Source organism: Leuresthes tenuis, unplaced genomic scaffold (assembly GCF_036924035.1).
Source record: "Leuresthes tenuis unplaced genomic scaffold, fLeuTen1.0.hap1 SCAF_20, whole genome shotgun sequence".
NCBI classification, from domain to species: Eukaryota; Metazoa; Chordata; class Actinopteri; order Atheriniformes; family Atherinopsidae; genus Leuresthes; species Leuresthes tenuis.
In genome coordinates, this window is record NW_027325374.1 from 13983178 (window position 1) to 14011155 (window position 27978).

At 39.9% G+C, this 27978-nt stretch overlaps 1 protein-coding gene across 3 annotated transcripts; it reads right to left on the minus strand.

Annotated features, from left to right (window-relative positions):
• Positions 1–1451: 1451 nt before the first annotated feature.
• Positions 1452–27885, minus strand: LOC140278554 (liprin-alpha-3-like). Of its 3 annotated transcripts, none has more exons than XM_072373590.1 (32): positions 27561–27885; positions 19018–19823; positions 16518–16619; positions 15907–16071; positions 14316–14390; positions 14151–14210; positions 13843–13971; positions 13191–13283; positions 12806–12858; positions 12182–12275; positions 11896–12030; positions 11635–11718; positions 11392–11523; positions 11249–11311; positions 11067–11146; positions 10509–10695; positions 10232–10422; positions 9876–10119; positions 9649–9788; positions 9382–9530; positions 9172–9268; positions 8787–8868; positions 8433–8633; positions 8271–8333; positions 7770–7796; positions 4987–5162; positions 4746–4843; positions 4478–4653; positions 4205–4273; positions 3557–3719; positions 2199–2266; positions 1452–2102 (listed from the first exon to the last, which is right to left on the minus strand). In XM_072373590.1, the coding sequence occupies exons 2-31, from the start codon at positions 19351–19353 to the stop codon at positions 2214–2216; spliced, it is 3717 nt and encodes a 1238-aa protein (XP_072229691.1). In that variant the 5' UTR covers positions 19354–19823; positions 27561–27885; the 3' UTR covers positions 1452–2102; positions 2199–2213. The 3 variants fall into 3 exon arrangements, with proteins under 3 accessions (XP_072229691.1, XP_072229690.1, XP_072229692.1); XM_072373589.1 differs by having other exon boundaries at positions 3557–3722; positions 27561–27884; XM_072373591.1 differs by lacking the exon at positions 14151–14210 and having other exon boundaries at positions 3557–3722.
• Positions 27886–27978: the final 93 nt, after the last annotated feature.

Below are 27978 nucleotides of genomic sequence, written 5' to 3' on the forward strand. Positions count from 1 at the left end.
TATAACATTTCATGTTTTCCATGTTATATTTATCTTTTCATAATTTACCAATTTTTTCAGTGATTAACAGGTTTTGATTGCAGGCAGGTTGATATCATTAAACATGCAGAATGTGGTTTTGCATTGTCTTGCTGAAATGAGAAAGAGCTTCCCTGAAAGAGATGTTGCATGGATGACAGGATATGTTGTAGCATCATTAATGGTGCCCTCATGGATGTAAAAGTTACTTCTGTCACGCGTTTTTATGAAGCCCCATACCATCACAGATGCGTACTCTTAAATTGGCCAAATCTTTAGCCTGAAGGATTCAGTGATCCTCATTTAGATAGAAAATTCAGTCTCTACTGCTTAAATGAGCTCAGGTCCAAAGAAGGTGGCAGCATCTCATGATCTTGTTAAAATCCATTTTTTCTTTGCATCATATAATTTCAAGATGTCTTTGTGGATGCAACAATGAAATGTGCACACTTACAATGGTTTTCAGAAGTTTTCTTGAGCTTTGTCAGCAATTTCTAACAGACTCATGTCTGTTGTAATGTGGTGCCATCTGGGCAATGTATTAAAAGATCAGAGCTATTAAGAGTTGGTTTTGACTGGCTTCTTTAAATCTTTTAATGAATTCTTAGTGCTTACTTGTGAGTTTCTTTTGTGTGATTATCATTGTCATTGCTGTATTTTGATTCACATACAACACATTGTACTATATTGTACTGCATTAAGTGTTAATGAAGAAACCAGTCCCCTGTCCTTATGGTCAAGGAATTTGGCATTAGTTTTTAAAATGAAATGTCTCAATTAAGTTTCTTTTAATTATGTAAGTTTGACATATTGAAATAGAGTTGGGTTTCACAATCTATCTTGCAGCAGATAGAACGGAACAAATTAAACATATGCATTTTGCACAACAGAGCATCATCCCTGCCTGCCACTGTTAGTTACCCATGATCTTCTGTCGCCAGTAAGTCTGCCATGAAACCTCAAAATCACTCTTTCACTGCCATGTTACAGGTATGTTTTTTTTTAATTACAGCTTTTACAATCATTATCATTAATGTTGTCATATTATATTCAATTATCATCACTACTCTCCAATAATATGAATTTAAATCATAGCACAATTTGTTTTTCAAAATGTACACATACAAGTAGCATATCTTAAATGTCCATAATTTGAAACATATTTCCTTTGTCAACCTCAAATTAAATTACAGTCAGTCTTAAAACTAAGTATGAAATGAACATATGGTTTAATACACACACATACATACTGTACATACATACATACAATAGCAGTTATCATAAAAAAATGATGAAAATAAAATACACACATTTTACAAAGTCCTGACCCAAGCTTTCACATCATTAGACGGTTGATATCATGACGTTCACTCTAAAATGGTTGATTTTGGCATGCATATTAACACAAATGCTCCCTAACTAAACTCTTCCCCCCCCCCCGGTTTGAACAGGAATTTGTCATAAAGCACTTTCCCAACTGTGTCATTGTCGGTCCTATTCACTTTTGTGCATCTCTTCTCTGTTATGGCTTAAGAACATATGTTTCCTTTCCCCTGTGTGGATGCCTGCATTCTCCACTTGACCCTGCCTTTCTGCAGACTGTCCTGTAATGGGATGTGTCTAGGCAGAGTATGTTCTCTCATCTGTAGAATTCAGAGTCAGATCAACTGATGTTTGTCATTCTCTTGATCTGATTAGGAATACATTTTCCAGTTCAAAAATGATAAATTCATTGTGTCCATGTTGCCATTTCACACCCAAAAACAGAAAATGAATTCACAATAGGCAATGGTCACTTTCAACAGGCCACTTTCTACAGAATCAAACAGCATCATGCCACAACTATGGATCAAGATGGAGAGAAAGAGACAGAGAGATAGAAAGAGAAAATAATGATTAAACAGACATTCACTCATTATTTGATCATATTTTCAGAAATCATTCACTCAGTGTCTTTGATTATTTCGGGACACATGGCTCGAATGCTGTTGGTCATCTTCTAATGTCCTTTTAGGTTTTTGTTCCTCAGTATTTTTTTCTTCAAAAAAGAATTTTTTTTTCCCAGGTTGGGTCGAGGTGGTTTTCTACAAAAAAAAGCAGAATAAAACACACTTAAAGAACTACTGATGTGATGTTCAGTGACAGAGGCTGTTTGAAAAGAGTGAGCATGTTTTTCTAACCTGGTGTGCTTATCTTTAGCAGGAATAGGTTCTCACGGACCCCGACTCTCCTCTTGGACCAGAGTTTACTGAAACAGGGAATAAGAGTATTAGCAAACACAATCTTTTTGTGGGTAATAGAGGCATCAAATTCTTGCTTCTTTTTCAGGAAACAGATCGACTGTTGGACCGCAACAATGAAATTCCGCTGAGAGTTTGTATTGTAAATATGAGGTAACTGACAGCGGCTGGTTAGCTACGCTTACCATAAAGATTGGAGACAGCGAACATTTAAAATATAACAAAATCCACCAGAAATAGAGGCCAACTGCCCTCTTTTAGTTCTCAGTTTGTACATAATTGACTCCTCTCCTCCATCTTCTCAGATAAAAACGCAAGTTGAGTAGTCAGGGGAGAGACACAAAGTGAGTCAAGGACATTGTTGCTTTGGAGCTGTCATTTTGAATTGACATAAAGTAAGTATGCTATCGCCAGTTCCATAAAGCAACACCAGGGATACACCTGTGCATTATTGCCAATAGCTCCACTTTGCTCAATTCTACATCCTTTATGATGCTGCAATTCCAGGTTACAAACAGGAGTGCTCTTACCTCCCCCTACATTACAAGCTAAACTACAGTTGGCTACAGCTTCATAATGATCTTGACATAGTGGTGTTGATCTTTTAATCTAACTTAGAGTATAAATCCATGAATCAACAAAAATTCTAAACTTCTCTTTTTTTGTAAAGAGTTTTGGTGGTTGAGCTGTGCAAGAAAGCTAAAGTTAAAATAAAGCTCTGAGCAACAGTCAATCAACACCCAATCAACCGAAGTTTCAGTATTTACACTGATGAATTACATATCATGACAAAAATGTACATTTTAGAAGCCACTACAATAGGTCTAGTAAAAAAGGAAAACTTTCCTCCTTTCAAAAAGAAAATTTCTCCATGTCGATGGCAAGAAATAACACAGCTGCAGCACCCACTGGAACCAGTGAACGTTGCCTTTATTTACATCTAATACATTCTCTTCCTGACCTGTCCAGGGTGTACCCTGCCTCTTGCCCAATGAATGTTGGGATAGGCTCCAGCCCCCCCATGAACCTGAGTTGGATTAAGTGGGTATAGAAAATGGATGGATGGGTTCTACATCTTTTCCTAACCTTTTAATATTTGCATGATTTGCATGCTGTAGCATCTTCTGCTGTGACTTTGTTGGCATAAAGTATAAGTAGCTTAACATTTCATGACATGCATATTCTTTTTTTTTCTTTTTTTTTCTTTTTAAGAAGTAGCTAAGCTGTAAGTGACTGCCACGCAAAGCCTGATCCAGGCAGTGCTGCTGGCATGCTCACTGGCAGCTGCAATTCCTCACCTTCACTCTGGACTTTTCTTAATGTGACAGAGGGGGTTGAGATGGCGGAGGCACGGAAATTAGCAGGTAATGTTTCTGAGGAATCCGAGGTCACACCACGGAGGTCCTTCTCTCGGAACATCTTCCTCCATGATGGTGACCGCGTAAATGTTTTCGTGCCATCCTGCTGAGTCACAAAATACAGTTGATGATTACAGAGCATTCACTGCAGAGGCCATTTAGGCTATCTTTTAGGCAGTGTTAAAAAACTATAATTTGACAAAATGCGCTTTGTTGTGACAATATTGCACAGTAACACAATTTTTGATTGTACATGCTGTAACTAAGCAATTAGTGCCCATGTAAACACAGCTGACCCACTTCAGCATGCCAACAGTTTGCTAGCAGAGGCACGTGTACTTGTGAATTATGCCAAAAAGGCTTGCTTTAAGAAAGAGAAATATTGTGGACTGCTTTTTTTTCTTATCTCAGAAAGGATATGAGTCTGTTATGACGCATCTCTTACGAAGGGCAGAATTTGACAGGTTTACAACAAAAGCCTTGTCATCAAGTAAAATAGTACCAAATTGGGCTGGTTTCAATCAACATAAACTTCCATCCTCAAGATGGAAAGATTATTTTGATCAATTTTCGTTGGCTCTGTCATACCTCATCAGGTCTCCTCTCTGTTCCCATGGAGATGAGAGCATTGTACTCCTTCTCTAGGAGCTGTCTCGCCTGCAAAAAACATACTGGAGTTAGACGTAGCAGACAGAACATGTTTTTGGGACGTTTTAAGAGTTAAAGATTAGGACTATCCTGGAATTAGCCAAACAGAATGTGCAGCTAAGTGAGTTCCTGTCAAGTAAAGGGATCAACGGTCTGCAGATATAGTCTAATTGCAGAATCTATAAGCAGTAAAGATTATGTAAGGCTGAGCACCTGTGTGTTTTGGTTTGGTATCTGAAGAAGCAGAGCCAAGTCAGTATAGTCAAAAGTGTCGTCTAGCGCCAGCAGAGCCCCATGGACCCCACTTTCTAAAAGGTTGTCGGCAAACTCTTTCAGACCGATGGACTGCATCCAGCACATCACTCGCTCATTGGACCACACCACCACATCTGTAGAGACACACAGTATGATATATAAATATGCACAGAAGCAAAAAAAAAAAAATGCTCTGAAATCATGGGTGAAGGCAAGACATTATCACCTTGATTCTGATGCTGACTCTCGTCCCTCCTTCTTTCTAGTTCCTTCCTGTCATAGTTCAAACGCTTTAAGCACATGATACCATAATGAAGACTCACCCTGTGTGTGAGAAGAACAATTTAATCAAATTATTTCACGATGGTTGTCAAAGACTTAAGAAAAGCATCACCATGTAGAAGGAACGCAGACAGACAGAATCCACTTGATCTGTTGATAAAGTGCAGTGAATCTGTATTTTGCACCTGTGGAAACTGTCCACCATCTTCAGCTGGCCCCTCAGTTCTTTCTTAGTCAGGTGATCAAGCATGCGGGCATCCACCAGTGACTCCATGAAATATGAGCGATATTGGGGTAAACCAAGACTGGGCAGCCATTCGTTTCCCACCCACTCATGGTTCATGTCTCCATAGGCGAGGATCTGGGGGACAGAAGGTTGACAGAGATTAATAGGAGACGAGAACAGGCTGGATGATGTAATGAAAAAGTGCAAAATGGTGTTCTGAGTATTCTAACTAACTTTTGTAACAAAAAAAGGAGTTTGACAGACAAAACTGTTCAGTTGTGCGATTTAAACCGAGCTCAAAGTTAAATGCAGTACTTTCCTTTAACCACTTCCCAAAGAGATCTCTTTTTGTTGCCTCTCTTTCATCTTGAGCTCTCTGAAGTGAGGGTCGGCTGAAACTTAGCTCTTTAACCATGAGGGCATGACACATGAAAATCGTCTGATGCAAGATAAAGAAGGCCTCCATAGCCAAGAAATATAATCAGCTGACAGAGTGTGAAAAGTGTTTCAGTGGCTGCAGCTACAAAGAGAGACTTAACAAAGCAATGGGACAATGACGCCAGTTAGTGCTGATTCTGTAAGTGACTGGCTTCCTCCCCTCTGCAATTACCTAATGCTGCACTGCCACTTCTTATCTAAACTACAATGCTTTCTATCCTTGTTCACCAATGACCAGACCATGAGAACCCCCAGCTGACTGAAGAGCAAGACTTTCTTTCAAGGATTTTCCCAAGAGGACTTTAAAACTCCTGCTGGAGTGCGTTCAAATGTGGGATTGTGAACACGTGAGGAAGTAGCACAGAGACTCGTACATTCGCTCTAGAGAGGCACGACATGCACACAGGAACACGCATACACTCTTGTCCTCATTTACGCACACACATTTACATTCTTCTTTGAGCTCACTGTCGAATTACATTTTATTTTCCTTTTATTTGATTTTTTAATTTTTTTTTTCTATTTTATGTGCTCATCTGGTTAGTGTTGCATAAGGGTGCCAAAACATATGAGTCATCAGAAGGCCAAAGTTTGTTGAACCTTTCAGGCTATTGATATGGGGAGTTTTATAGTTATGTATTTATTCCTTATCCAAACAATTCAAGACTTATTATGTCATAAATATAACTTTTCCTCAAATGAATGTGGTGTCATTATCCAGATTTACAATTTTTATGGATGAAATAAAATATATTTGATAATGTAAATATAATGCTATGTTCCAAAGATGAAGGCAATACACTGAATTAACAACAAAGACAAAAATTACGAACATATAACAAAACAGAATAGATAATTAAGAATTTATACTAAACATAAGACATTTCACTACCTGCTAAATCATGATTATTTGTTTTCCATTAATTTTAAAGCCCAAGAATTAGGCAAAAATTATATTCTAAGCACTGTGTAAGGCTTTGGTGGAACAAAACAAATAAGATGCTCGAAAAGTATATAAGATAGAGCAAAGCGCGAAGCCAGGCCAAAAACTCTCAGGAAAACACGCGGCCTCTCTACCTCCAGGTTTGCCTTCAGCTGTTTCTCCTTCCTGAGTGTTTTTTTATAAACTCCAGTAGTGTGTATACACTGCTGACCAGACTACAGGCTCAGCACAGCTAAAAGATGCACTGCTGTTGACTGGAAATTGAACCGTTAACTGGAAAAGTGTATATTTAGACAATCAGGCATGGTGGTGCATTGATATGCATGCAAATGGATCCTTTATTTAAAATTTATTTGAAATTTAAAATGATGAAAGTCTGGTATCACTTTCTAAGAAACAGTTTATCAATTTGTAATCAATTTTCTATAGCTGTGTTCAATGCCTATATAACATGAGGCCAATGTAACAAAAAGCCCATATATCTGAGGATTGTACGGCTAAAATATATACTTTATCATTTATGGGCTCTGGTGTATATCTTCTTTTGAGTTGCTGCTAAGAGAGGTTTATGAGTCCAAGGAGAAGAGCATTTCTCTGTGTGTAGACTGTGGATAAAAGATGGATTTAGCTATTGGTTCTTAAATGTAAAGGCAACAAATGACCAATATAGGGTGACTATTTGTATCGGGGTTTGTGAGAAAATGAAACCAACAAAAATTTCCCCAATGAGTTTATAGCTTTAATGTCTAGTGTTAAGTTAAACTTAAATGGGCAATAAAATGAGGTATCCTATCATGTGCGGCTGCCTTGTGAGTGACAACTTGTTTCATTATCGGCAGGTGTCACTTCTGAAGGTTCTCAGTCTGATCCACCTTTTGTTCAGAATGGCATTCCACAAGTGAGTGTGAGATGTTGCAGCGGCAGTGTACCTTTTGGAAAATTGCTCCACAAAGTAACCTTCAAGTTAAATATTCCAAAACAAATCTTTATAAACGAAAGACACCACCAATAGTCTGTTTCAAGGGCCTTTTTTGTGTCTGCTGATTCCCAGATGAAGTGTTTATATGCATTCTTAAAGCCATTCATTTTCTTATAATTATATTGAAGAACAGAGGATGACTGCTCAAGGAAAGTTGTGATCTCCCAGGGCTCATCTGGTTTTTCATAGCAACCACCTAATGAGAGTCAACTTGGCTACTTATAAATCACAGCGAATAGATTGGGTCACCACGGTAGCTAGTAGAAAACATTTGGAGTTTGGGTTGTGTTTGACATAAACTATTTTAGTTGCTTGATGTCAGTAAAGCCTGATCAAAATAAATTGAATGTCATCCCCTGTGATGACACCAATGTCATCTCACCTGATCCCAGCTGAACTCCTTCTGCTCCTTTTTGGGTCAGCCAAAGAAGGTGGTGGAGAGAAACGGGGGGAAGAGAGTTTCAAAGAGTAGGAAAGATCATCAGGGAAGAGTATGTTTGTTGGTGTGTGCGTGTGTTTGTGTGTGTTATGGTGAATCATTGCCAGGACAGAATGGAGAGAGCGAGAGGAAAGGCAGAAGGAGGAAAAGCTTTGTTAGTGAGTGAAAATTAGTTGGAGAAACACTACATCAAAACAGATTTTTAGGGAATAGCAAGGGAAAGGTGAGGCCAAACACGCCTAATCAGAGACAAAGAAAAAGAAAAACAACTTGTCAACGTGAGAGATTTACTCATATTGCTCATGTTATAATAACTTGGTTTGTATTAAAACTGTCTTAGCTTTATATCAAATCGCAGCAAGAGCTGTAACACAAAATAAATCAACATGATGACATACTGGATATCTCTTTAGGTTGCATATGCATTATAATCCTCAGTCTTACTGGTTTGGTGGCAGCAGTGAGAGACTCCATCTCAGCATGTGTCATCCATATATTACTGGTAGACTGTAATGACAGAAATACAAAGACATGAGAGCATGGAATTGTTAATATGGCGGCGTTCAGAATATGTTTGTTTTTTCCCATGTATTCACTCAGCCTTACCGAGCGAGTGCTTGCAGGCGCAGATGGACTCGTAAGCGAGACCATTTCCTGGATGGCCAGGCGGAGTTTGAGCCTGTGCAAAGGGTTGCTGATACCAATCTCCCTCTGAATCTCTGTGTCCGATAGGTTGGCCATTATGGCGCCGCTCTTCACGTTAGCTCGGCAGGCTGCTACATACCATGCGGGCATCCCGACCCACAGCTGCATAAAAAGAAAGCAGACACGGAGCACTTTCAATGGTGAGACTTGTAATCCTCATAAGATAAAGTTGAGCAGGTGATGAAAAGCAAAAGTTTGCTTAAAAAATGATTTTGCTGCCTGATTTTACAAGACAGTGTATGATGACCTATGTACCTCAAGCCATGTGACTACAGTGGGGCCATCCCAAGAGGCGAAAGGCAGACCCTGACGACATGCTTCCTCTAATAAGTCATGCCTGGCAAGAAGAGTGGAAAATAAGAGTTTGACAGAGATTAATTTCTTCATATCTCACCTTACTAATGTCTCTCGTTATAAATAGAAAATCACATTGAACATGAGGTGTTAAATACCACATTTGTGCCTCACAGCCCGACAAAGGCATGCATTTTTTTTAACTTAATAGCATCAGTGGAATAAGAGCACAAGTCTGGTTATTGTCAACTGACTGTGTAGTTTACAAAGACACTGTCGTCTCCAGAAGCGTTCTCACAGATCTCTGTATAACATGAGACGTGTGCGGAAAGACGGCTGATCTCACTTCTTTTTGCTGCGCCGATCTTTTTCCACGGTTCCGGTCCCAAGTTTAGCCAAGCCTAATGGGTCAGCTGAACCAAGGTCATCAGAGGGAGTAGAGGCTGTAAAGAGGATATTTTCTGTTAGTATCATCCTCAGTGTTGCCAACGCATTAATATATCACTTAGATAACAGAGACAATTTTTAGTGGGTAATTTCCCATCTGTCCACAGACCTAATGAAGCAGATTCACGCAAAGGTGCACCGATTCTTCCCTTTTCCTTTTTGCCAAAGAGACGTCCAATAGAGGACTTAATGCTTTTCTTTTTGCTGGCTTTGTGGAGGGAATCCTGGCTAGCTGTGGTGACACCATCAGCAGAAAGACTGGACAAACAGAGGGAGGAAAAACAGTAAAATCAATACGGCCATTGAGGGCATTTCAAGGCTAGTTTTTGAGTCGTAAAAACAATTTACTGAAAATCCTCTTTTAGAGTAGCCCTACCTGCGAAATTCCCGGTGGTCGTCAAGGCCAGCCCCTGGGTGAGTGTGTGTCATTCTGTCCAACCGCAGAGCTCGGGGAACAGGTGGAGGAGTGGAATCAATAAGGGCGAGCGCCCTGCATTCCTCACCATCTTTGCTATTCTGCAAGATGGAAAAATATTCAGTAGATTTACAAAGTTTTTACTTTGACGTTGATAATTTTTTGACATATGAGCTGAAATGTGACACCTGTCTATCAGTCTCCCTTGCAGGTGAGTGAGGCAGGCGGGGGGTGGAATGTCCAGAACTGGGTGGCGAGGGAGACGCCAATGTGGATGAGGTGATGGAGGGTGTCATATATCCCCTCCCAATACTGTCCCGTCCTCCCAGTGAGGAGGGTGGAAGAGATGGGGCATCAAGGGCGACGCTGCTGACCCGACTCTCAATCTCTTCTGCCCTCATTTCTGTGCTCTCCTTCTCCTCCTGAATCAGCCTTTGATGAGTGGAAGGAAGAAAATGTTTCCCTCTGAATGTAGGCTAAATTACTTTGCTGCCCAAATAAACTTAGAATCCCACATTAGTTTTGTTTAAACTGTGACACTTACTTAATCTCCTTGTTAATGGCCTCCAGTTGCTCCTGTAGCATGATGGCCAAAGTCTGTACATCTGTCTGTCCACTGGGAGAGAGCAACTCAGATCCAAACAGAGTCTCCCTGTCGTCCTCGTCATCAGAGAATCCTCCTTCCACACCCTCATACCCTGGACCCAGCATAGTGCCGCTGTCCCACTCTCCATACTGTAAATAGAAAAAATCCTCTGTGTAACTAACTATATCTAATCTACATCATTATCATCAGCATTATTACAGGCTGAATTAAACACCTTGTTGCTGTCGTCCCGAGGCGGCCCCCAGCGGCCGCGGTGCGCCCGTCTGACCACCACTCCACTGGAGGAGCTGCTGTAGCCAGCTGGGAGTGAGCCACTACCTTGAGGGTACCGCAGCTCCGAGGCGCTCCCTGGAAGTGATCTTCGAAAAAGGGTGGAGGGAAGAGAGCTCACGCTGCCCGCCCTATGATGAGATCCAGAATTCATGGGTTATGCAACAATAACTGGGAATCACAATGTTTCCATTTCCTGGGTGAGAGGGTAAAATTATGTTTTTTTTTTTTTATTGTATCATCCACATAAATAAAACATGAGTTTATTATTTGCATATTTGTCTGCCGTAAAAATGCCCTTCGGGAAAAGCATAAATATTGAATTAAGAATGCAGATTTCAGTGGAAAAACAATACAACTAAAAGAAGGGGATGAATACAGGTTTACACCTAGCAGGAGAAAATAACAAATGGGATCCTTTGGGTTTAACACGAGTAATGGTGAATGTTATTGTCCATCATGCAAACACGTCCCCATACTCCAACCGTTCACTGTGGCTAACCTGGAATATGAGGAGCCGGGCCTGCCTCTCAGCTGATCCAGCTCCAGTTGGACTCGTTCAAGCTCAGCGATTAGCTGCTCCTATAACACACAGGAGTAAAGTTAATAATCACTTTTTCCCTTGCCACTTTAAATTCTCTGACTCTTTAAGCACGATGAATACACAGCCGATCAAGTGAATACCTTATTAGCAAGAAGATCATCTTGGATTTTCTTCATATTGGACAGCTCCTCAGAAAGAGCATTCTGCCAGGAAAAATGAAGATTCCTTACTCATTTCTATACAGTTTTCAAAACATCTCACCAATGACTGGTTTGGTCCTCACCTTCTCCTCCAGCGCTGCCATCCTCTCTTTGAGGTGGAGCTGAAGTCTCTCATTAGACTCAGACAGAAGCTTGTCCACTGTGTCTGAGAGGCGTTTGTTGTGTTCATCATTCATCTTCTCCCTTTGCCTAGCCTAAAACAAAGACACAAGAGAAGCCATTGGCATAGAAGAACAATGTACAATGAATGTTTATTTTGCTTCAAATCAAGGATGTAGCCAAAAAGGCAAATTAAACAATGTTACCCTTTGCAGCTCTTGGTTTTTCTCCTCAAGCTGGGCCTCCATTTGCCGTAGCCGCTCTTCAAAGTTTCCATGGCGCTCCTCTGCCTAATGACAGCAAACTTTAGGATATCAAAAGCCTGTTTTTGATGCGTAAATGATCTAAATGATTATGATATTATTTTTCACAGTGCATCTGTATGCCTGGAATGTGTGTGTCCTGCTTAACCTAGAAACTATTCTGTATCTAAAGTACTTTCAATGGTTACTCCTGTTTAAAAGTACCTTGTTGAGAGCAGCTACTCTTTGTGCAAGCTGGGCCTCGATTTCAGGCAATGTCTCTGCCCTCTGCAGGGTCTGCTGGAGCTTCTGTTTGGCCTCATCCAGACGTTCCTGCAGCTGCCTGTTCTTCTCTTCACTCTGGACACACAGAGGCAAACGCATACTTACAAGCTTTGCAGGTGGAAACGACCCTTGAGATCCATTTTCGCATTTGACATCAAATACAGCAACGGTAAAGCATTTCATCTTAACCATGGCTGGGTATTGGAGTATTTGAGACAAACTTTACTTGTCTGTACAGGGACTCCTTGCTAGCCAGCTCATTTTCCAGCTTGTCTTTGATATCATGGAGAGAGGTCGCCTCCCTCTGGGCGCTGAGATACCTACAAGCAACACAAAACATTAAATGTATGATTATTGCAGCAGTCTTGAGTGCAAGGTGCGTGATATGGGTTGATTGTTAATTTAGTTTGGATGGTTCCTCAAAATTTAACTTTAATTATGGATGTTCAGCATGGATACCAGTTTTTGACAATTTAGGCAATCTTTAATAGCACAGGCACCTTTAAGCTCAATGCTTTGTCTTCAGGATCCTTTAAAATAACCACTTAATGTAACTCTGAACACTGAGGACTATTCTAAACCAAAGGACCTTGTGTTTGTATGCATTGGAGTTAACAGATGCAATCCTAATGAATGATTAATGATTAATGAAAATCAAATATCATTATGTATAACAAGCTCAGAGTGTATACAGAGGAGTCAGGACACCTTTAAAACACATTGCCAGCCACTAGGTGCAACATATGGTCCTACCACTATGTGCATTACAGCTAGTGATTGGAACTCAGGAGTAAGATACTCCACAACGGCTTCGAACAGAACTAAAAATATAGGCAGTGTATAAGATTACCTCCGCTCTAGTGTTGTAATTCTTTCCTCCATGTCTTCTCTCTGGCAAAGAGCCTGAAGAAGACAGCGATAATAAAAAGAAGCAAAATGATATGCAGTTGTGTTATGTAACTTAATCTTCCTTATTATACAGCTTTGATGGCCAGGAAAGAGATATGTTACAAGACAAAAATGAATTTGTGACCTGCTTACGCGGGCCATTTTCATTCAGCGGGAGTGTGTTTCCAACTACAATCTAAAAAAATATAACTGTTGAATCTTTCTTAATTTCACTCTCATCACAATTCGGAATAACACAGTTTAGTTGAATATAATCTTGAAACCCTAGGTGTAGCAATAGCTCAAGGTTCTTCTTGGCCAGGAAGAGACAGATTGGCCCAACAGACCTCTTTCACTTCCCTTTGGAGCTTCTGATTGGCCTCCTCTGACTTCGTCACCTCCCTCCTGGCGGCCGCAAGCTGTTCCTCTATTTCCCCAACCTGACGTGACACCATTAAGGGATGTGAGATGACACAGACTGTGTGAGTTCATGTAAACTGCCACAGCATCAAATTTGAATAGAAAAAAAACAGGTACGTAAGACTCTTGAAACATTCTGCTGACATGGTATAACATCTCAAGGGTTGACACAGAAAATGTGTCTCTTTCCACATTCATTTTAGTTTTTTCTTCAGTTAATTTATGATATTTTTAGTTAATCATCTTATAATACTCTTGCACAGCGCTACATGTAGCTAATCTATAATAAGGTTCAAATGGCTTCTTACTGCCTACAATAAAGTATCATTATGGCTTCTTACAGCAGTTGCAACAGCAGAACCAGCCACTAGAGGGAAGAGAGGGACCATAGCAAATATTATAGTTTTACCCCTCTTTATTCATACTATGTTGATGTGGAAATGCTTTTGGAGTAGCTATAATAGTCAGAGCAGGTTATATAGACTAAATTAGATTAAGTTAGTGATTTAAGATAGTGATTTCTCCTCATACTGAAAGTCATATAGGTGCTGACCAGAATAGATATACAGGATCACTCACCTGCCGGCACATAAGGGCCAGCCTCTCTCTCAGCTGGGAAAGTTCAACTCTCTGCCGCTCTATTTCCCCTTCTCTCTGCCTTTCGAGCTCCCCATCCTCCAGGCCAGACGAGGGACCGTTTGGTAGCCGCTGAAATTATGACAATATCGCAAAAAAATGAGAGTGGTAAAGAAAAACAATCAGTTAGTATTAGTAACAAGCTCCAGAAGAATAAAAATCTCACTGACACACCATAGCACCCAATATCTACTTTTTCTAGCACATACACAAAAACAACTCGAACCAACATGCATAAAACCCTCCCTTACATCTTTCCCGCCGTCCACCCCTTGTTGACGTCTTTTAATTTGGTCTCTTAAAGAGATTACCTGAAAAGAAGGGAACAAAATGGGCAAACAAAGAATTCGAATGAATATTTTCTCCACACAAAGATAGTATACATTTGTTGGAATTCTTTAGGGATCAGACTGTACCTCTTGAGAAGACGTTGCAAGTTGATCCTCTAACATGGATACCCTCTCGAGGGCCACACGGAGCCTCTCTCGAACCTGTAAAGAAACAAAAAACAGTACAAGTAAACCAAACGTGTTGGCATTAAGATTATCAAAGTAGCTGTGCGCTTAAAGTTGTGTAGGATACATATGTGAGATTTTTGATGGTAAAACATCTGTAAAATATGTGTAATGTAATGTTTATTTCAGTAACAACTTGTAGAAACGAACAAAAAAAACCAATAATGTTTTAATTTACATCTTTTATATATCTTTAATTGTTGTGATATCAGCAGAAGTAGCTGCAGAAGTTAATAAGTGGTAGTTGGACTGATACCAGTACAGTTTGGGCGTAGGGGGGGCCTGACAGTGTGAACCCGTGTAACCAGTCCAGTGCTTGTGTTACCACATTTGTGCCACACGGTGAAGTCATGCTTTTTCACGAGCTCTTTGCTCTCTTATGCTCATGAAAACTGTTTCGTGTAGTCGCGGGGCAGAAATGTTCTCCTGCAAGGATACACACTGTTCCTCACACTCAGATCATGTGCAACACACCTGGGTTGTGTCCAAAATCACTCACGACTCACAATACACCAGACTGCATCTTGAACACTCCATTTTAAAGTGCTGTCTGAAAGTATAGCATGATTTTATATACCCTATATAGTGTACTTACAATCTCCTACAATGCACCAGGAAAAGTAGCTCAAAATTTATGGTCACTAACCCAGCAAATAGAGACCATAATGCATCATGCACAAGGAAAAAAAGCTTGTAATCAAGAAGACCTGTAGTCATTCAAATCTAAGCAATTTTCTGTTTAGATTAGATAGATTATTAGATTATGATTTAACATTGCTATTATATATTGTATGTGTATTAAGTATCTCTGTATGAAATAAGAGATTGAATAATTATTTAATAAAAAGAACAGAAAATCCCAACACAAACGTCACAAGATATGTAGCATTTACCAATTTGTGGAAAAAAAACACTCTACGCCACAGTTATGTATACTGATGTTGACCTGGAGCATTAAATTGTGAAACAGCATCCTTCACAGAGCATAGGAAATTACTTGTGTAGTGTCTTAAAGCGTTTTTTCCATAATGTAGTAACAACTTCGTAAGTAATTGGTAGGGATTAGTGAGTGAGGGTGTGATTTCGAACACAGCCCTATTTCTCATCTATATGGCTTTTGAGACTAATTAAATCCAGTTCTATCGAATATCTCAGTGTTGTCGAAACTCTCCCTTTAAAACTATTTCTAAGCATTCTACAATACAATAAATGGAGATCACATTCATCCGTGAGAAAAAATAAATGTGTTTGGGATTATTTTTACCGCTTAGACTCAACTGCCTTGCTGGCTAATTACAGACTTTGGTAGGTGTTTTATTTTAGGTCAGCTAGCAAAAAGTCTTTTTGTAATATTTTCTTGGCTGAAACAACTTTAATGAGAGCACAACGTAAAGTAGGGCAATTCCAGAAAACTTGCAAAAAAAGATACTTCAGAGCATAAAACTAAGATAAGTGGTCAAACAATTGCTCTTGGCATCTTTTGTTGACCCACCTTCTCATCCAGGGCTTTGTGATGCTCAAACAGGGATTTAAGGGCCTTGAGAACTTCCACCTCACTGGAGACTCCTGCGGGGGACTGGGCTTGCCTCTTCACCACTGTCATCCTCAAACTGCGCTCATGACGAGACACTAGACACTCCAGGTGTTCCAGGAGCAACTATGGGATTAAGTGCATTGAAGGGGAGTGAGAGGTGGCAGTAAAATTAGAGGTTAGGCAAGCAGTTTCAAAGATGTGGAAAGAGAGTGTGAGGAGGCAAAAGAGAATCAGAGAGAAACAGGGAGTGGAGGATGGAAAACAGACAGAGGATGCTTAGAGGAGGAGAGGAAAGGGAGTGAATGGGTGTAAGAGTGACAAGGAGGCATTGGGTAGTAAAAGGCGTTGGGCATTGCAAAATAGGACAATGAGTGGGTGGGAGAGATAAGAAAAGCAAACAGAGACAAAAGAAGAAGAGAGAGAAAAGAGAATGTGGATAAGAAAAATAAGGTTAAAAAAACGGATGAAAATGAAGCAGTGTCACACCCACGCAGAGGCAATGGGTGAGGAAGATAACTCAGTGGCTGTTACAGTACTAATAGGCAAAATGGCTGCTAAACGTGTCTTACACGTGTGTTGTTTCTCTCCGCCTTGAGCTCAGCAATTTCTTCCTCCCTCTCTAGAAGCTGCTCCCGGCAAACGTTCAGCTCTTTAGTCAACACAGCAAACTCCTGTGGAACACACAAGCTGCGTTCAGGGGCAAGAAAACAAACTGTCTGAATATATGTTATTAATACTCAATGTGTTGTTTGCACAGCCAGCTGGGCTGCAATGAGAGTAAAAAAAAAAAAAACTAAAATAAACAATTCAGGCAAGACAGAAAAATAATCTGTGATTCTGTGAGTCTAATACAATTTGTAGCTCTAAATACACACATACAAGAAATGCACACAGAACACAAAAAATAGGTATAACCAAAGGCTTCCAGAAACAAGCGACGTGAAACACCTGAGACTGGGAATGTAGGAAGATATACATGATGTAAACCTACATAACAATCATGTGAATCACTGACACAGTTTCCACCATCACTCTCTCTTGCTCATCCTCCTCTGTGAACTCTTATTCATGGATGGATTACATCACACTGTTACACAATGGCTCAGCAGTGGAATGCACAGGAGAGACCCCCAAAACAAAGCGTCAACAAGGCATTTACGACATCGCTGGGAAGTCATTTGCGACTCATGGGCACAAACAGGAGATTTGGTCTTTCGTGATTTGCTTAAAAGAATAAGAGTAAACCCATACAATCCATTGTGAATGATTTCTTTATGATTCAATAAAACACATCCAAGGCTTCACTCGGAAGCAGTAGCTGTTTATGACAATAATGACAACGCTGCAGATGTTTATGATCAAGATTACCTGCCTTATGATTCAAAAACAGCAGAAAGAAGACACATGAAAAGTGTCTGTGTTTCAAAGAGGAGAGGAGAGTCAGAGCAAAAGAGAGATCTATACAGATGGTGACACAGTGGGTTCATTGGCTCTTGGCCTTGTGGGATTGTTTCTTATTTGGATGGGGGTCAGCTTCTCAGTTGGCTTCCCTTGTCCCCTTGTCGTTTCTTTTCTATTTCATCTCACCCTATTTCTGTGGGCTATGGTTTCCATTCATTTCAGTGAATTTGCAGTCGACAATGTGGATAGAGTTACGCAAAGAAAAAACAATGTTCCCCCTATGTCTCATGTGCAAATTAAATACTGTCCAATGATGTAGCTGTTTAACATTAACCAAAACTGAGTTGTGCAAAACGGTGTCAGACTTGTTTTTGGCTATTACTATTTTTTGATTAGTTGTTCTGTCTCATTCTTTCAAGTCACTTGTTTTGTCTAAAAATACAAAGAAATAAATTATAAAAAATATGATATTTAGTATCAAATATAACGAAAGCTGCTACAAAATCACATCAATTGGAAGCCATAATAAGATAATGTGGCACCTGTTACAGACACTGAGCAATGCTATTGAAGTCTATTGGCTTTTATATACTATATAACTAACGTCAAGAACTTCCTTTCCTCGTATCACAGGTGTCTGGGCAAAGAAAGAGTACTTGAACACACCAGTAAGACCCAGTTATCTTACTAAGATAGATAAGTAAGATAGTTTTTTATCCCACAAGGGAAACTGGAAGACTAGTAGTTTCAGGATATGACTTGTCAGAACTTAAGGGGGGGGGGTATTTACTGCTGTCTGTTGTGTTGTTGTCTAAAAATACAAACAGACTGTGGTAAGTGGGAAAAATGATTGGATACCCAATTAGAATGATGGTGTAGACAGTGTATTGCACAGAAAAGACAGGCAGACAGACATATTCCACAAATCTCCAGGTATTACCAATGGTAAATTGCTGCCATGGTGTACAATGGCCTTAACAAACTACCCCTCACCTTAAAAAAATGACACTGGTGGGGTAACCTGTGTGTTGGAAACTAACTTCAAGTGAAGACAGACTAATGCATGTGAAGGCTGAATCTGATTTGGGTAATTTGTCTCATACAGTTCGCACATGGAGGCTGGAGGAAATTTAAAGGGATCTCTCATGCTAAAAAAAATTAAAGAAGATGCAACCGAAACCCTTTGTATTCTCAGATAGATCTGGAAATGTGTTCCAGTGAAAAGAGAGAAACCTGTTCATGGAATAACTAGTAGGATAAAATCCTAAAATTTCCCTATTGTTTTCATGCAGTTTCACACTAAACTCCCAAAGGATTCAATATCAGTTTGCTCTCAGCTGAGCAAATATTAACTTCCATGGTCATTAATCATTCATTAATCGTATGATTAACAAACAAACGTAATGAAACCTTATTGCACCTTACACCTTATTATAATGATACGCAATTTACAGATCCAACTTAAACCAGAGAGCCAAAAGATAATAGCAACTTAAATCACAAGTAAAAATAACATTAGTGACACAAACTAAGGATTTTTATGGTGAGGTAGGTCTCCAGTGTCCATTTTCCATTTTCAGAGTCTTGCTCTGTGAACTATCACAGCAAAAGCTTGCTGTCTTGTGAGCTGACTTCGAAATCACACACATACTGCACTCAAAGGCTTACCTGTGGCAGAGCAATTGATAGCTGCCGCTGAAGTGACTCCTTTTCATGGCCAAGCTCACGGAGGCGGAGCTGAGCTGTCCCCAGGCAGTCCTGTGTCTCCCTCAGGTTCTCCAGCAGCCTTTCCCTCTCTGTTAGCATGTTGACCATAAGAGACTCTAAGTTCCCTGTGCTGCCTCCTTCATCGCCGCCACCTCTAGGCTCTCTGCCACTGAATCCTCCTCCACCCATCGCACCTCCTTGGCCTCCAACTCCTGCTCCTGCAGGTGAGGAGGGGCCTCCACCAGTCCCACTTCGCCCATCCTCAGAAATGGTGGGCATCACCTCGCACATCATCATGAGATCGTGCCGTGTGAGTCAAGTTAATGATAAAAACTAAATAGAGGGATTGTACGTGCAAAATGTTCGTTGTCGTGCCTCAGATTTTATGAGCTGGTACTAAAAGTTTGATGTACAAAATATAAATCTTTACATCTTCAGTTTCCAAAAATATCCCTTTTGTCGTGTCTTTAACGACATCTTCTTCTGTTTATTGCCTTTGTGTGTTCTCTCTGGCACTCCCTTCAGTATCTCGAGGATCAGTTGTGTACCATCACAATGTTCTAACGCGCATGTTAATTGATCAGAATGTTTACGTGTTCCCTTGTCTTACAAGAGGAATAAGTCAGAGAAATGCTTTCTGTGGGTAGCTAGGATTGGCAAGGGGCGAGGGGGGGAATGAGGTTATGGGAAAGGAAGGGATAAAGGAGGGCGGCTGATCCTAAATTGTGTCCACAAGGCAGAGATCCTCACGGTGTCAGAAATAAGAGCTGAAAAACAGAGAAGACATTGCATTAAATCTCCTCAATAAATTCCACTATTCCTAAACAAATGAGAAAAGATGGCAAAATGATTTGGAAGTTTGAGACAATGATGGACTTAAGTCTATGGAAATACGAGTAATTGAGTGAAGTAAAGTAAGTTAGCAATTATGAATCCCCCCTTCCACTGCAAACCTCAAGTCTTTCAAGTTAAAGAAAATCAAAGGTTTACTGTATTTGAGTAACACAACAGGAGAAATGTCTTCAGGAGACAGGAAACAACCTATTACTGTTGAATTAAGTTAATGGACAGCATACCCTGAATCCTGCTTGAACTTCAGTGCACTAACACAGTAGTTCAACATTTTGAAAAATACAATGAGTTTGATGAGCAAATCGATACAGAACCACTTTTATCAGACAGATAAATGAAATACAGATACTAGCCAATTAGATATGAGCTGTCAAAATATCCCAAAAACCAAATTTCTTAATTTGCATTCAGATAGTTTTCTCTATTTCTCTTTTTAAATAGCAGCAGCAACAGAGAGAAAACTATTTCACAAAGGAGACCAGACCATTTCTTTCTTTAGGGTGGCACAGAAACTTATATTTTATTGTTATTTTTCCTGGATAACACACAGCTGTATACTCACTTTTCTTTTGGTCACTATTATTTACATACATATAGACATATAGAAGTACACCGTGTCAATAAACTTAGATTGGTCAAATGACACCAAAACATGCTGAGGAAACAGCAGGAAATCTTTTAAAACATTCAAACAAATTTTTCTGCCACTATGATTAAAATAGGTATTTCGAAAGCATTTTATTCAGTCATATATGATAATATAGTCACGTTTAAAATAAGGAGGACAACTCTGTTTTTTCCCACGGTGGTGGATCTTGCCTGCCCCTGTCCTACCTCTGATTTTCTATACGGAGTAGCTCCCTGAAAGACTTTACGACTGATCGTAGTGAGCAGGGCCGTACGCAGGACCCAAAAAATACTGAGGTCATGAGTCAGAACTTCTAGTCGGGTTCAGGGGCATGCTCCCCTGGACATTTTTTTGATTCCGTTATTTAAATCTGGCCATTTTCAGAGTCTTAAAGGAACAAAAACAACATCATAATGACTTTTAGGTTTATTTGTTTGATTTGTTATCAGAGAACATCAGCCTCATACTAAATGATTTGCAAATGAGTTACAATGTAAAACTGGAGAATGAATTTCATCAAGTCATGGATTCGGAATAAAAAGGAATGAATTGTCCTGGTACAGAAGGATAATATATACAAATGCTTCATATTTCCTTCAGTATTTAAAATAGATACCCAAGCCCTATTACACTATCATGTTGATGCTAGTGCCTAATATGTTCACTCTTGTTAAGGAAAACCAGCTTTTGAACACATTTCTATTATAATCTTACACAATACTTCAATTATCATGCATTATACATCTTACTTTTAAAACATATACAGGTCTGGCATAGTCTCTTCCTTTTATAGTACCTGCTCTCCCTCTGTCTTCTTGCTGCTTGGCCCAAAGATGAGCTTGGTTTAGCTCAGCCTTTTCCTCCCTATCCTGTTTTCCCTTTAGTGAAGAATATAAAAAACTGGACTATCTCACTCACCTGCACCTTAATGCTAACGTCAATAATATTGTTAATATTGTAAATTTTTACACTTATATTTGAATACCCTACACTCAACACTTTTTTACTGAAGCATTTTTCTTATTTTGTGTGGAATTATTGTGCCAAGGTTCTTTTTATTCAACATATTTATATCTAAATTCTTATCCTTAATTCTTGGTAGCAGGTAAAAAGAAAATTTCACTGCACATTGTACTATGTATGATTATGTATGTGACAAATAAAACTCTTGAATGATAGACACTGATAGAAATGAAAACAATACGCCATTTCAACATTATGTTTTCAGATGTGGCCTTGAGGGCGGTGCGGAGCTTTTGAAATTTCAGGTAAAAATGGGGCATTCTGAGGCTTTTTGAAGGACCATTATGGTGACTCATGAAGTAAGGGCAAGTTACCACAGAAAATTATTTATTATTATTGTTATTTTGAAAATTAACCGGATGTTTTATTTTGTTTCTGCGCACGACTTCCTGTCCCGCACGATCTGCTCTGGGCAGTGTTGCTGCGTTGTGCTCCGGCATCCGGCAGAAATATATAACAGGTTCAGCATGCAACATTGAGAAATCAACACTAAATAAACGTTTAATTTTCACATTTCAATCGCAAAATGAATGTTGACTCAACCGGTGGAAATTGATTGACGACCGGTACTGACGAAGTTAACCAAAATTAAACTTTGATTCATGTTTCCTTGCTATCCGAGTAGTACGCTGGGCTGCAATAAAAATATCTCCACATTAAAATGCATTTTTTTTCACAGTCATCTACCACTTAAACTGCTCTCCACCTACATTTTTAGCTTGATGTGCTCCTCTTCCAGTGACAGGTGTGACTGACTGACTCATGCCCAAACTGAGCCACTGTTTTATTAAACAGTTGCGCTACTCTTGGCTCTTCAAATATAAAATCACCACAGTTTAAGCAAAAAAATAAATAAAAAATACAGAGGACATGACCTCAGTGTCCTCTATGGTAGTTACAGCCTTGGTAGTGAGTGGTCAAGAATCCAGAGGGTTGACCAGGCTTAAGTTTTTAAGGCCACCCCTGGCCACCCCATGGCTTTGCCCCTGGTTGGTGGTTTCCAGTTTTTACTTTAAAACTTTAACCAAATCTATGCTAGCTACAGCTAGTATATTCAAGTATATTCAAGAAACACATATGAAAGCAGTCTTTCAGTCTTTCCCATCTAACTCGCAGTATAAAACTGATCATGTGTAGTCCCCAAAATTTCTAGATTTTATGTTAATGTATGACCGTGATGCAAACAAAGTTACAAACAAGAACAAAACAATTTTACAACAATTATTTTATTCACTCTTTAACTTTTTTCTGTTTTATTTTTCCAAAACAAAATAAGAGGTCAATGTCATCCTGTAAACAGTGCCTCAAAGGAGTGTGGATCCAGAAATTTGCATTATTGTTTCACCTTGTAACCCTGTCAGTATTCTTCACAGCCCCATTTTGAGTGCTTGTAAAAGCTGGCGCTGGCCTTTGTACTTGGATCTTGTTTAGATTTATTTTGTGAACCATGTCGACTACTTTGCGTTGGTGAGATTGGATAACGCAGTAATAAAAAGCAGCTAATTTAGCTAAACGATTTAGAGAACATTTAGCACTGGAGTATCAGGGGAAGTAAGTCTTTGCTGGCCAGCAACAACAATAGTCTTATTGTGATCACTGTACTGAGTAGATTAGTGGAACAAAAGTCACCCCACAAAAGTCACAAAGGAAACAAGCAAAACAAAACATAAGAAGTTTAGGTAACCTATACTGTTAGGTGAAAAATCCTAGTTTGGTATGAGGTGCAAAAAATAATGAAAACATTATGTTGAAGGTAAGACATTTTATTGTTTTTCCTCAAAAATGTGAGTTCATTTTTTACTTGAAACACTGGATCAAGTGCATCTTCACTACTATGTTTCATTAAGTCTTCCTTTGACAAACCTGCTTCTTTTCCTTTTCCCACTTGATTTGAAACTAAGGAGACCAGGTACTATAGTTTTGAAAGTGAAATGTTTTTCCATTCTTGGTTTATGGCTTTTCAGCTGCAAAGCAGTTTGAAACCTACATTGTCTTTTGTTTCATAATGAACAAAATGCTTTCAATCTGCACTGCAGGCAGACCACCTTAGCTATTGGACTCTTTTACCAAAAGGTTATATCACTCTAACACATACATAATATGATTTGGCATTGTCTTAATTGAATTAGTAAAGCCTGGAAAAGACAAAAAACTGGATATTGCACAGCATTTATTGGTGCCTTCACGAATGTGCAATTTACACATCTGTTGTGAACTTCTTCTTCTCCAACTTATGACAGCGCAACCGCTTCAGGAGGCTGTTTTTATACCCGATCAAGCAAAAATCAATGCAAAAATACCCTTTACAATCAAAAACAAGGGCTTAACTGAACTCAATATCATAAACGTACACATGTATGACTTGTTTTGAGACGTGAGTATTAAATAAATAAAGTATTCCAAGAGAAATAAAAACTACAATGGGGCCTGGACAGAGCATGAAAAAATCGTTATAAAATAGTTAGCACAGTGTTCTTATATTGTCTGACATGTCAGAAAAGCAGAGTTCATAAAAAAATTTTATGAACTCTGCGTTTTTATAAAACGTTTTTGAATAATAATTTACAGAATTTAGTTTATTTGGTGTTGTAGAATATTACTTACATAATCATATTCTTAAAGTTATAGTAATACAAGTTTATTGGTGGTTTATCATATTTTCCTCAAACATGATTTAATATTGTTTAGATTAATTTAAGGAATAGAAATACATTTTCTGAGCAATCAGTTAAGTTTGTTTGACCAGTTTTTCATTGTTTCTTGCTGTATGCCCAGGGTAAAAAATAGGAACTGTGACCAAATTTGAGGTATGATAATTGCAGTATTTGAGAAAGACGCTGCAGAGAAGCTGAAATGTGCTGAGATTTTAGATTGCACAGAATTTCCTGAATGCGTTTAAAGCACTTCATCACTGATAAGCAGCTCAGGTGATGTATTCACAATTGCTGATGTAACTCTTCTTCGTGTGAGTGTGACAATGTGTCTATGAAAAGGCTACGGGGGTAACTGAGAGTGCATACTGTATGTGGAACACTGAAGCCTCCTATTGTTATACGGGCATCGAGAACCAAAAATGGAGAAGCTGCGAGCCTGATACAGCTCTGAATTAGCTCTTCATGCTGGTTAGCTGGCTAGAGCACTTGGCAACCTCACTGTGTGTCCCAATAAAAACCATCTTATTTTCTTTCCTGCTCTACTGATGGATGATTACTGAACTGAACTAAACTGGCATGGGCTGCCATTCCTTTACTCAAAGAGAATTCAGATTTAAGAACAGCTTTACGCTTCTCTGCCACATGGATGGCTGGATGCACAGCTGTCACAGCATCACCATCACATTATTAGTATTTCACAGTCTGAGTGGTCGACGGGAAAAAGGGCAACAAATGTCAGAAGTAAACTTTCAGGAATGGGGGAGGACATTTCCTGGTAACCTGCTTTGGCGTGGCAGACAATCTCGTGATGTGAAACGCTCTCGCGGAATACACCTGACTGAGGGACATCACAACTGCACGTCTGGATAGAACCAAGGCTGCTAACCGTGATAACAGTATATGGTGGGATCTATGAAGTGTTATGTTTGTTCTAAGAATCCTGAGTCATTTGATGATAATCACGATGCCTTTAGAAGGCATTCTACATTCCATTTAAAACTACTTTTACAAATAAAAATGGAGTGAAGCATTTGGTGATGACATTTTTACTCATTTTTGAACATGTCAGTTATTTGCCACTTTCAAAGTACATCATATCCACCTTCAATATTTTGGCAGAATTTCCTTTGTGACCCTTTTAAACAAAATATGAGTAAGAAAAAGCAGCAGCTTTTGAGTTACTCTGTGATCCAAATACCTTCCCGCAATTCATTTGAGCCGAGAAGGCATTTTGAAATACACTGAGCGGGTACCTCTTTAGTTTAAAATAGCTTGGAAGAATAACCTTTAACCAGTTCACTTGGAGAAATTTACCCATTTCCAGCGGCATGAGCAATTTATTGGCACAGAATGGGAAACATAAAATGGAGCAACATGATTGCAAACTATTTTAATAATACAGGTTTCCTGCACAGCTCACACACAGTAATACTTCTGTGTCAGTAATTCCTATGGTGTTGTATAATGAGTCTGCACTGTACAACAAAACTGTTTCAGTACAGGCAAAGCATAACTGGTCAGCCAGCTATTTTAATTGAATCGTCCGCTGTGAGGTCACTGGGCTTCTGAGTATGTGTGGAAGAGGGATAACTGGAAAAGCAGTCGTTACCGTGCAACAACATTACAGCTTTGGGTGCCTTAATAAGCTGTTTAGTTCCTATTCTTAGAGGCAGAGTGAAGCATTCAAGCAGAGAGGCAGCCTAAAAAGAATGAACTTATGATAATACTTTGCGGTTCATTTGAGTCACTGATGTGACAGTAGAGCTTGTGTGACAGAGTCACTACACTGATTCTGACCAGTGTACTGTGTGTGTTCACACATGTAATTACTGCCCACACCATCACCATCATAGCCACACTGAAACGTACTGTGGACTGGGAAGATTGGCTTTACAGTAGGCCTATAGTCTGGTTGCAATGGATTGTCAGTTATGACGGGGCCATACGTTGTGGATGTTGTAATAAAAATTTGCATCCGTCTAAAGAACGGGCACAGGAAAAATATATAACGTTGTGTGCTACTTGTCTGTTTGTACGTGAAAGAGAGTAAGGGCTGCAAAGAAAAAAAGAAAGAAGCGCTCCTCCAGTCAGTGGGGCGGGGATTTGGCTCTTGTAGGCTCACACAGTCGCCGACAGATGAGAAGTAAGGGGTCCCTACGTGTTAAATGGCCTTCACAGCGAAAGAAAACGTGCGCATGGGATCCGTTGATGGCATTTCAATAGATGCAGAGCGACTAATAATGAGCCCCAACAGCCCAACCCCCACACCATGAAACGGAGTGCCCACAGGCCAAGAAATGCATCATTGGAATTGATAAGTGATTGTCGGCAGCTGGTTAGAGGGAATGAAAGCGAAGGGATCCGGACTGAACACGCTATTATTTGTTGGACATCCACACTGCATACTGGGCTAACAGAAAAATGACGACACTCTCCAGCTGACAAGTCGACGAATCTATGGCTGTACTTCCATGTATATATGTATGGAGTGAAGACCATTTAATGATGAAGCACACACGCACAGGTCTACATTCTTATACTAGAAACCCTCTAGTTGTGTTTTAGAGGATCTAAGGATTGTCTCTTTGTGTTTTAAAATGACAATGCAGCCGACAGGAAGGAGATGAACCCAGTGTTGCTCTGTACAGATGACCAAGAGAAGCACCATGAGAGGAGGATGGTCCCAACATGGACTCATTGCATATTTTCAGTAACGACTCTGCCATCTCAAGACAATATAGGAAAAGAAGCAACCCATAGGGCCAGTGACACAAAGAATTGGGTTTGACTCCAAAGCTCCCAGAGGCAAAGAGCTTAGTTGCAGCCATGATCAATTACAAGCAAGGCATTCTTAGGCCGATATACAGAAGCATCTTCTAATGATCTTATGAGGACCACCCCCCGCCCTCTCCCCAGTAGCTATCACCTCAGTAACTGTATGCAAACGGGAGCGAGCAAGCGCGCCCTAAATAAATCGTGCTGTTTGCTGCCAGCGCACCTGTCAATGCATGACACGGACAAAGGCACCAAGCGTAGCATAGGCAATTTAATATGAGCCAGTTTTCATCATTTTAAATAGACCCTTCCAACACACGCAAACACACACACCCATGCACACACACACACACACACACACACACACATAGCGCCCTAACACCACCCCACCGTTGACAACAGTGCTAGGTATCATACTTGTTATCACAAACTTGCACACGCACGCATGCATTCATCAAATACATAAGAGCATGCACGGACATTTCTCTTCTGCGCCTTTCAATGTCTATTCGCTGTTTTCTCTCTAAGAGGAAAATGGGTTGCGATGGGGCGGTGTGAAGTTGCATCCTTACCACAGTCATCGGGGGGAGCCTGTAGTGTCCATGTTTGATGTTAAAAATCCCTCATTCGTCCATCTCTGCCGATCCTGCCTCAGTGTGCGTGCCCCTCATCCAAAACCGGAGGACCGTAAAGTATGTGTTATCTCCCTCCCCCCCCAGTATCTTTTCTCCACATGTAAACGGCGAGGAAAGGGGACGCAGGGAGAGACGATACGCCACCTTACCACAGACTCCCCCTCTGTCGGATTGGAAGGTAATGGGTCTTAAAGAAACATTCTCTCAGCATTCTCCGCAGCTCTGTGATTTACGCGCGCGCCACTCTCTCGCGCGCATTCACGGGCCAATCAAACACCTGATTAATTATACAGCGTGGATGTATATCAGCGAGGAGAGCAAACTCAATTGTAATACGCTTAATCTGAAACTTTCT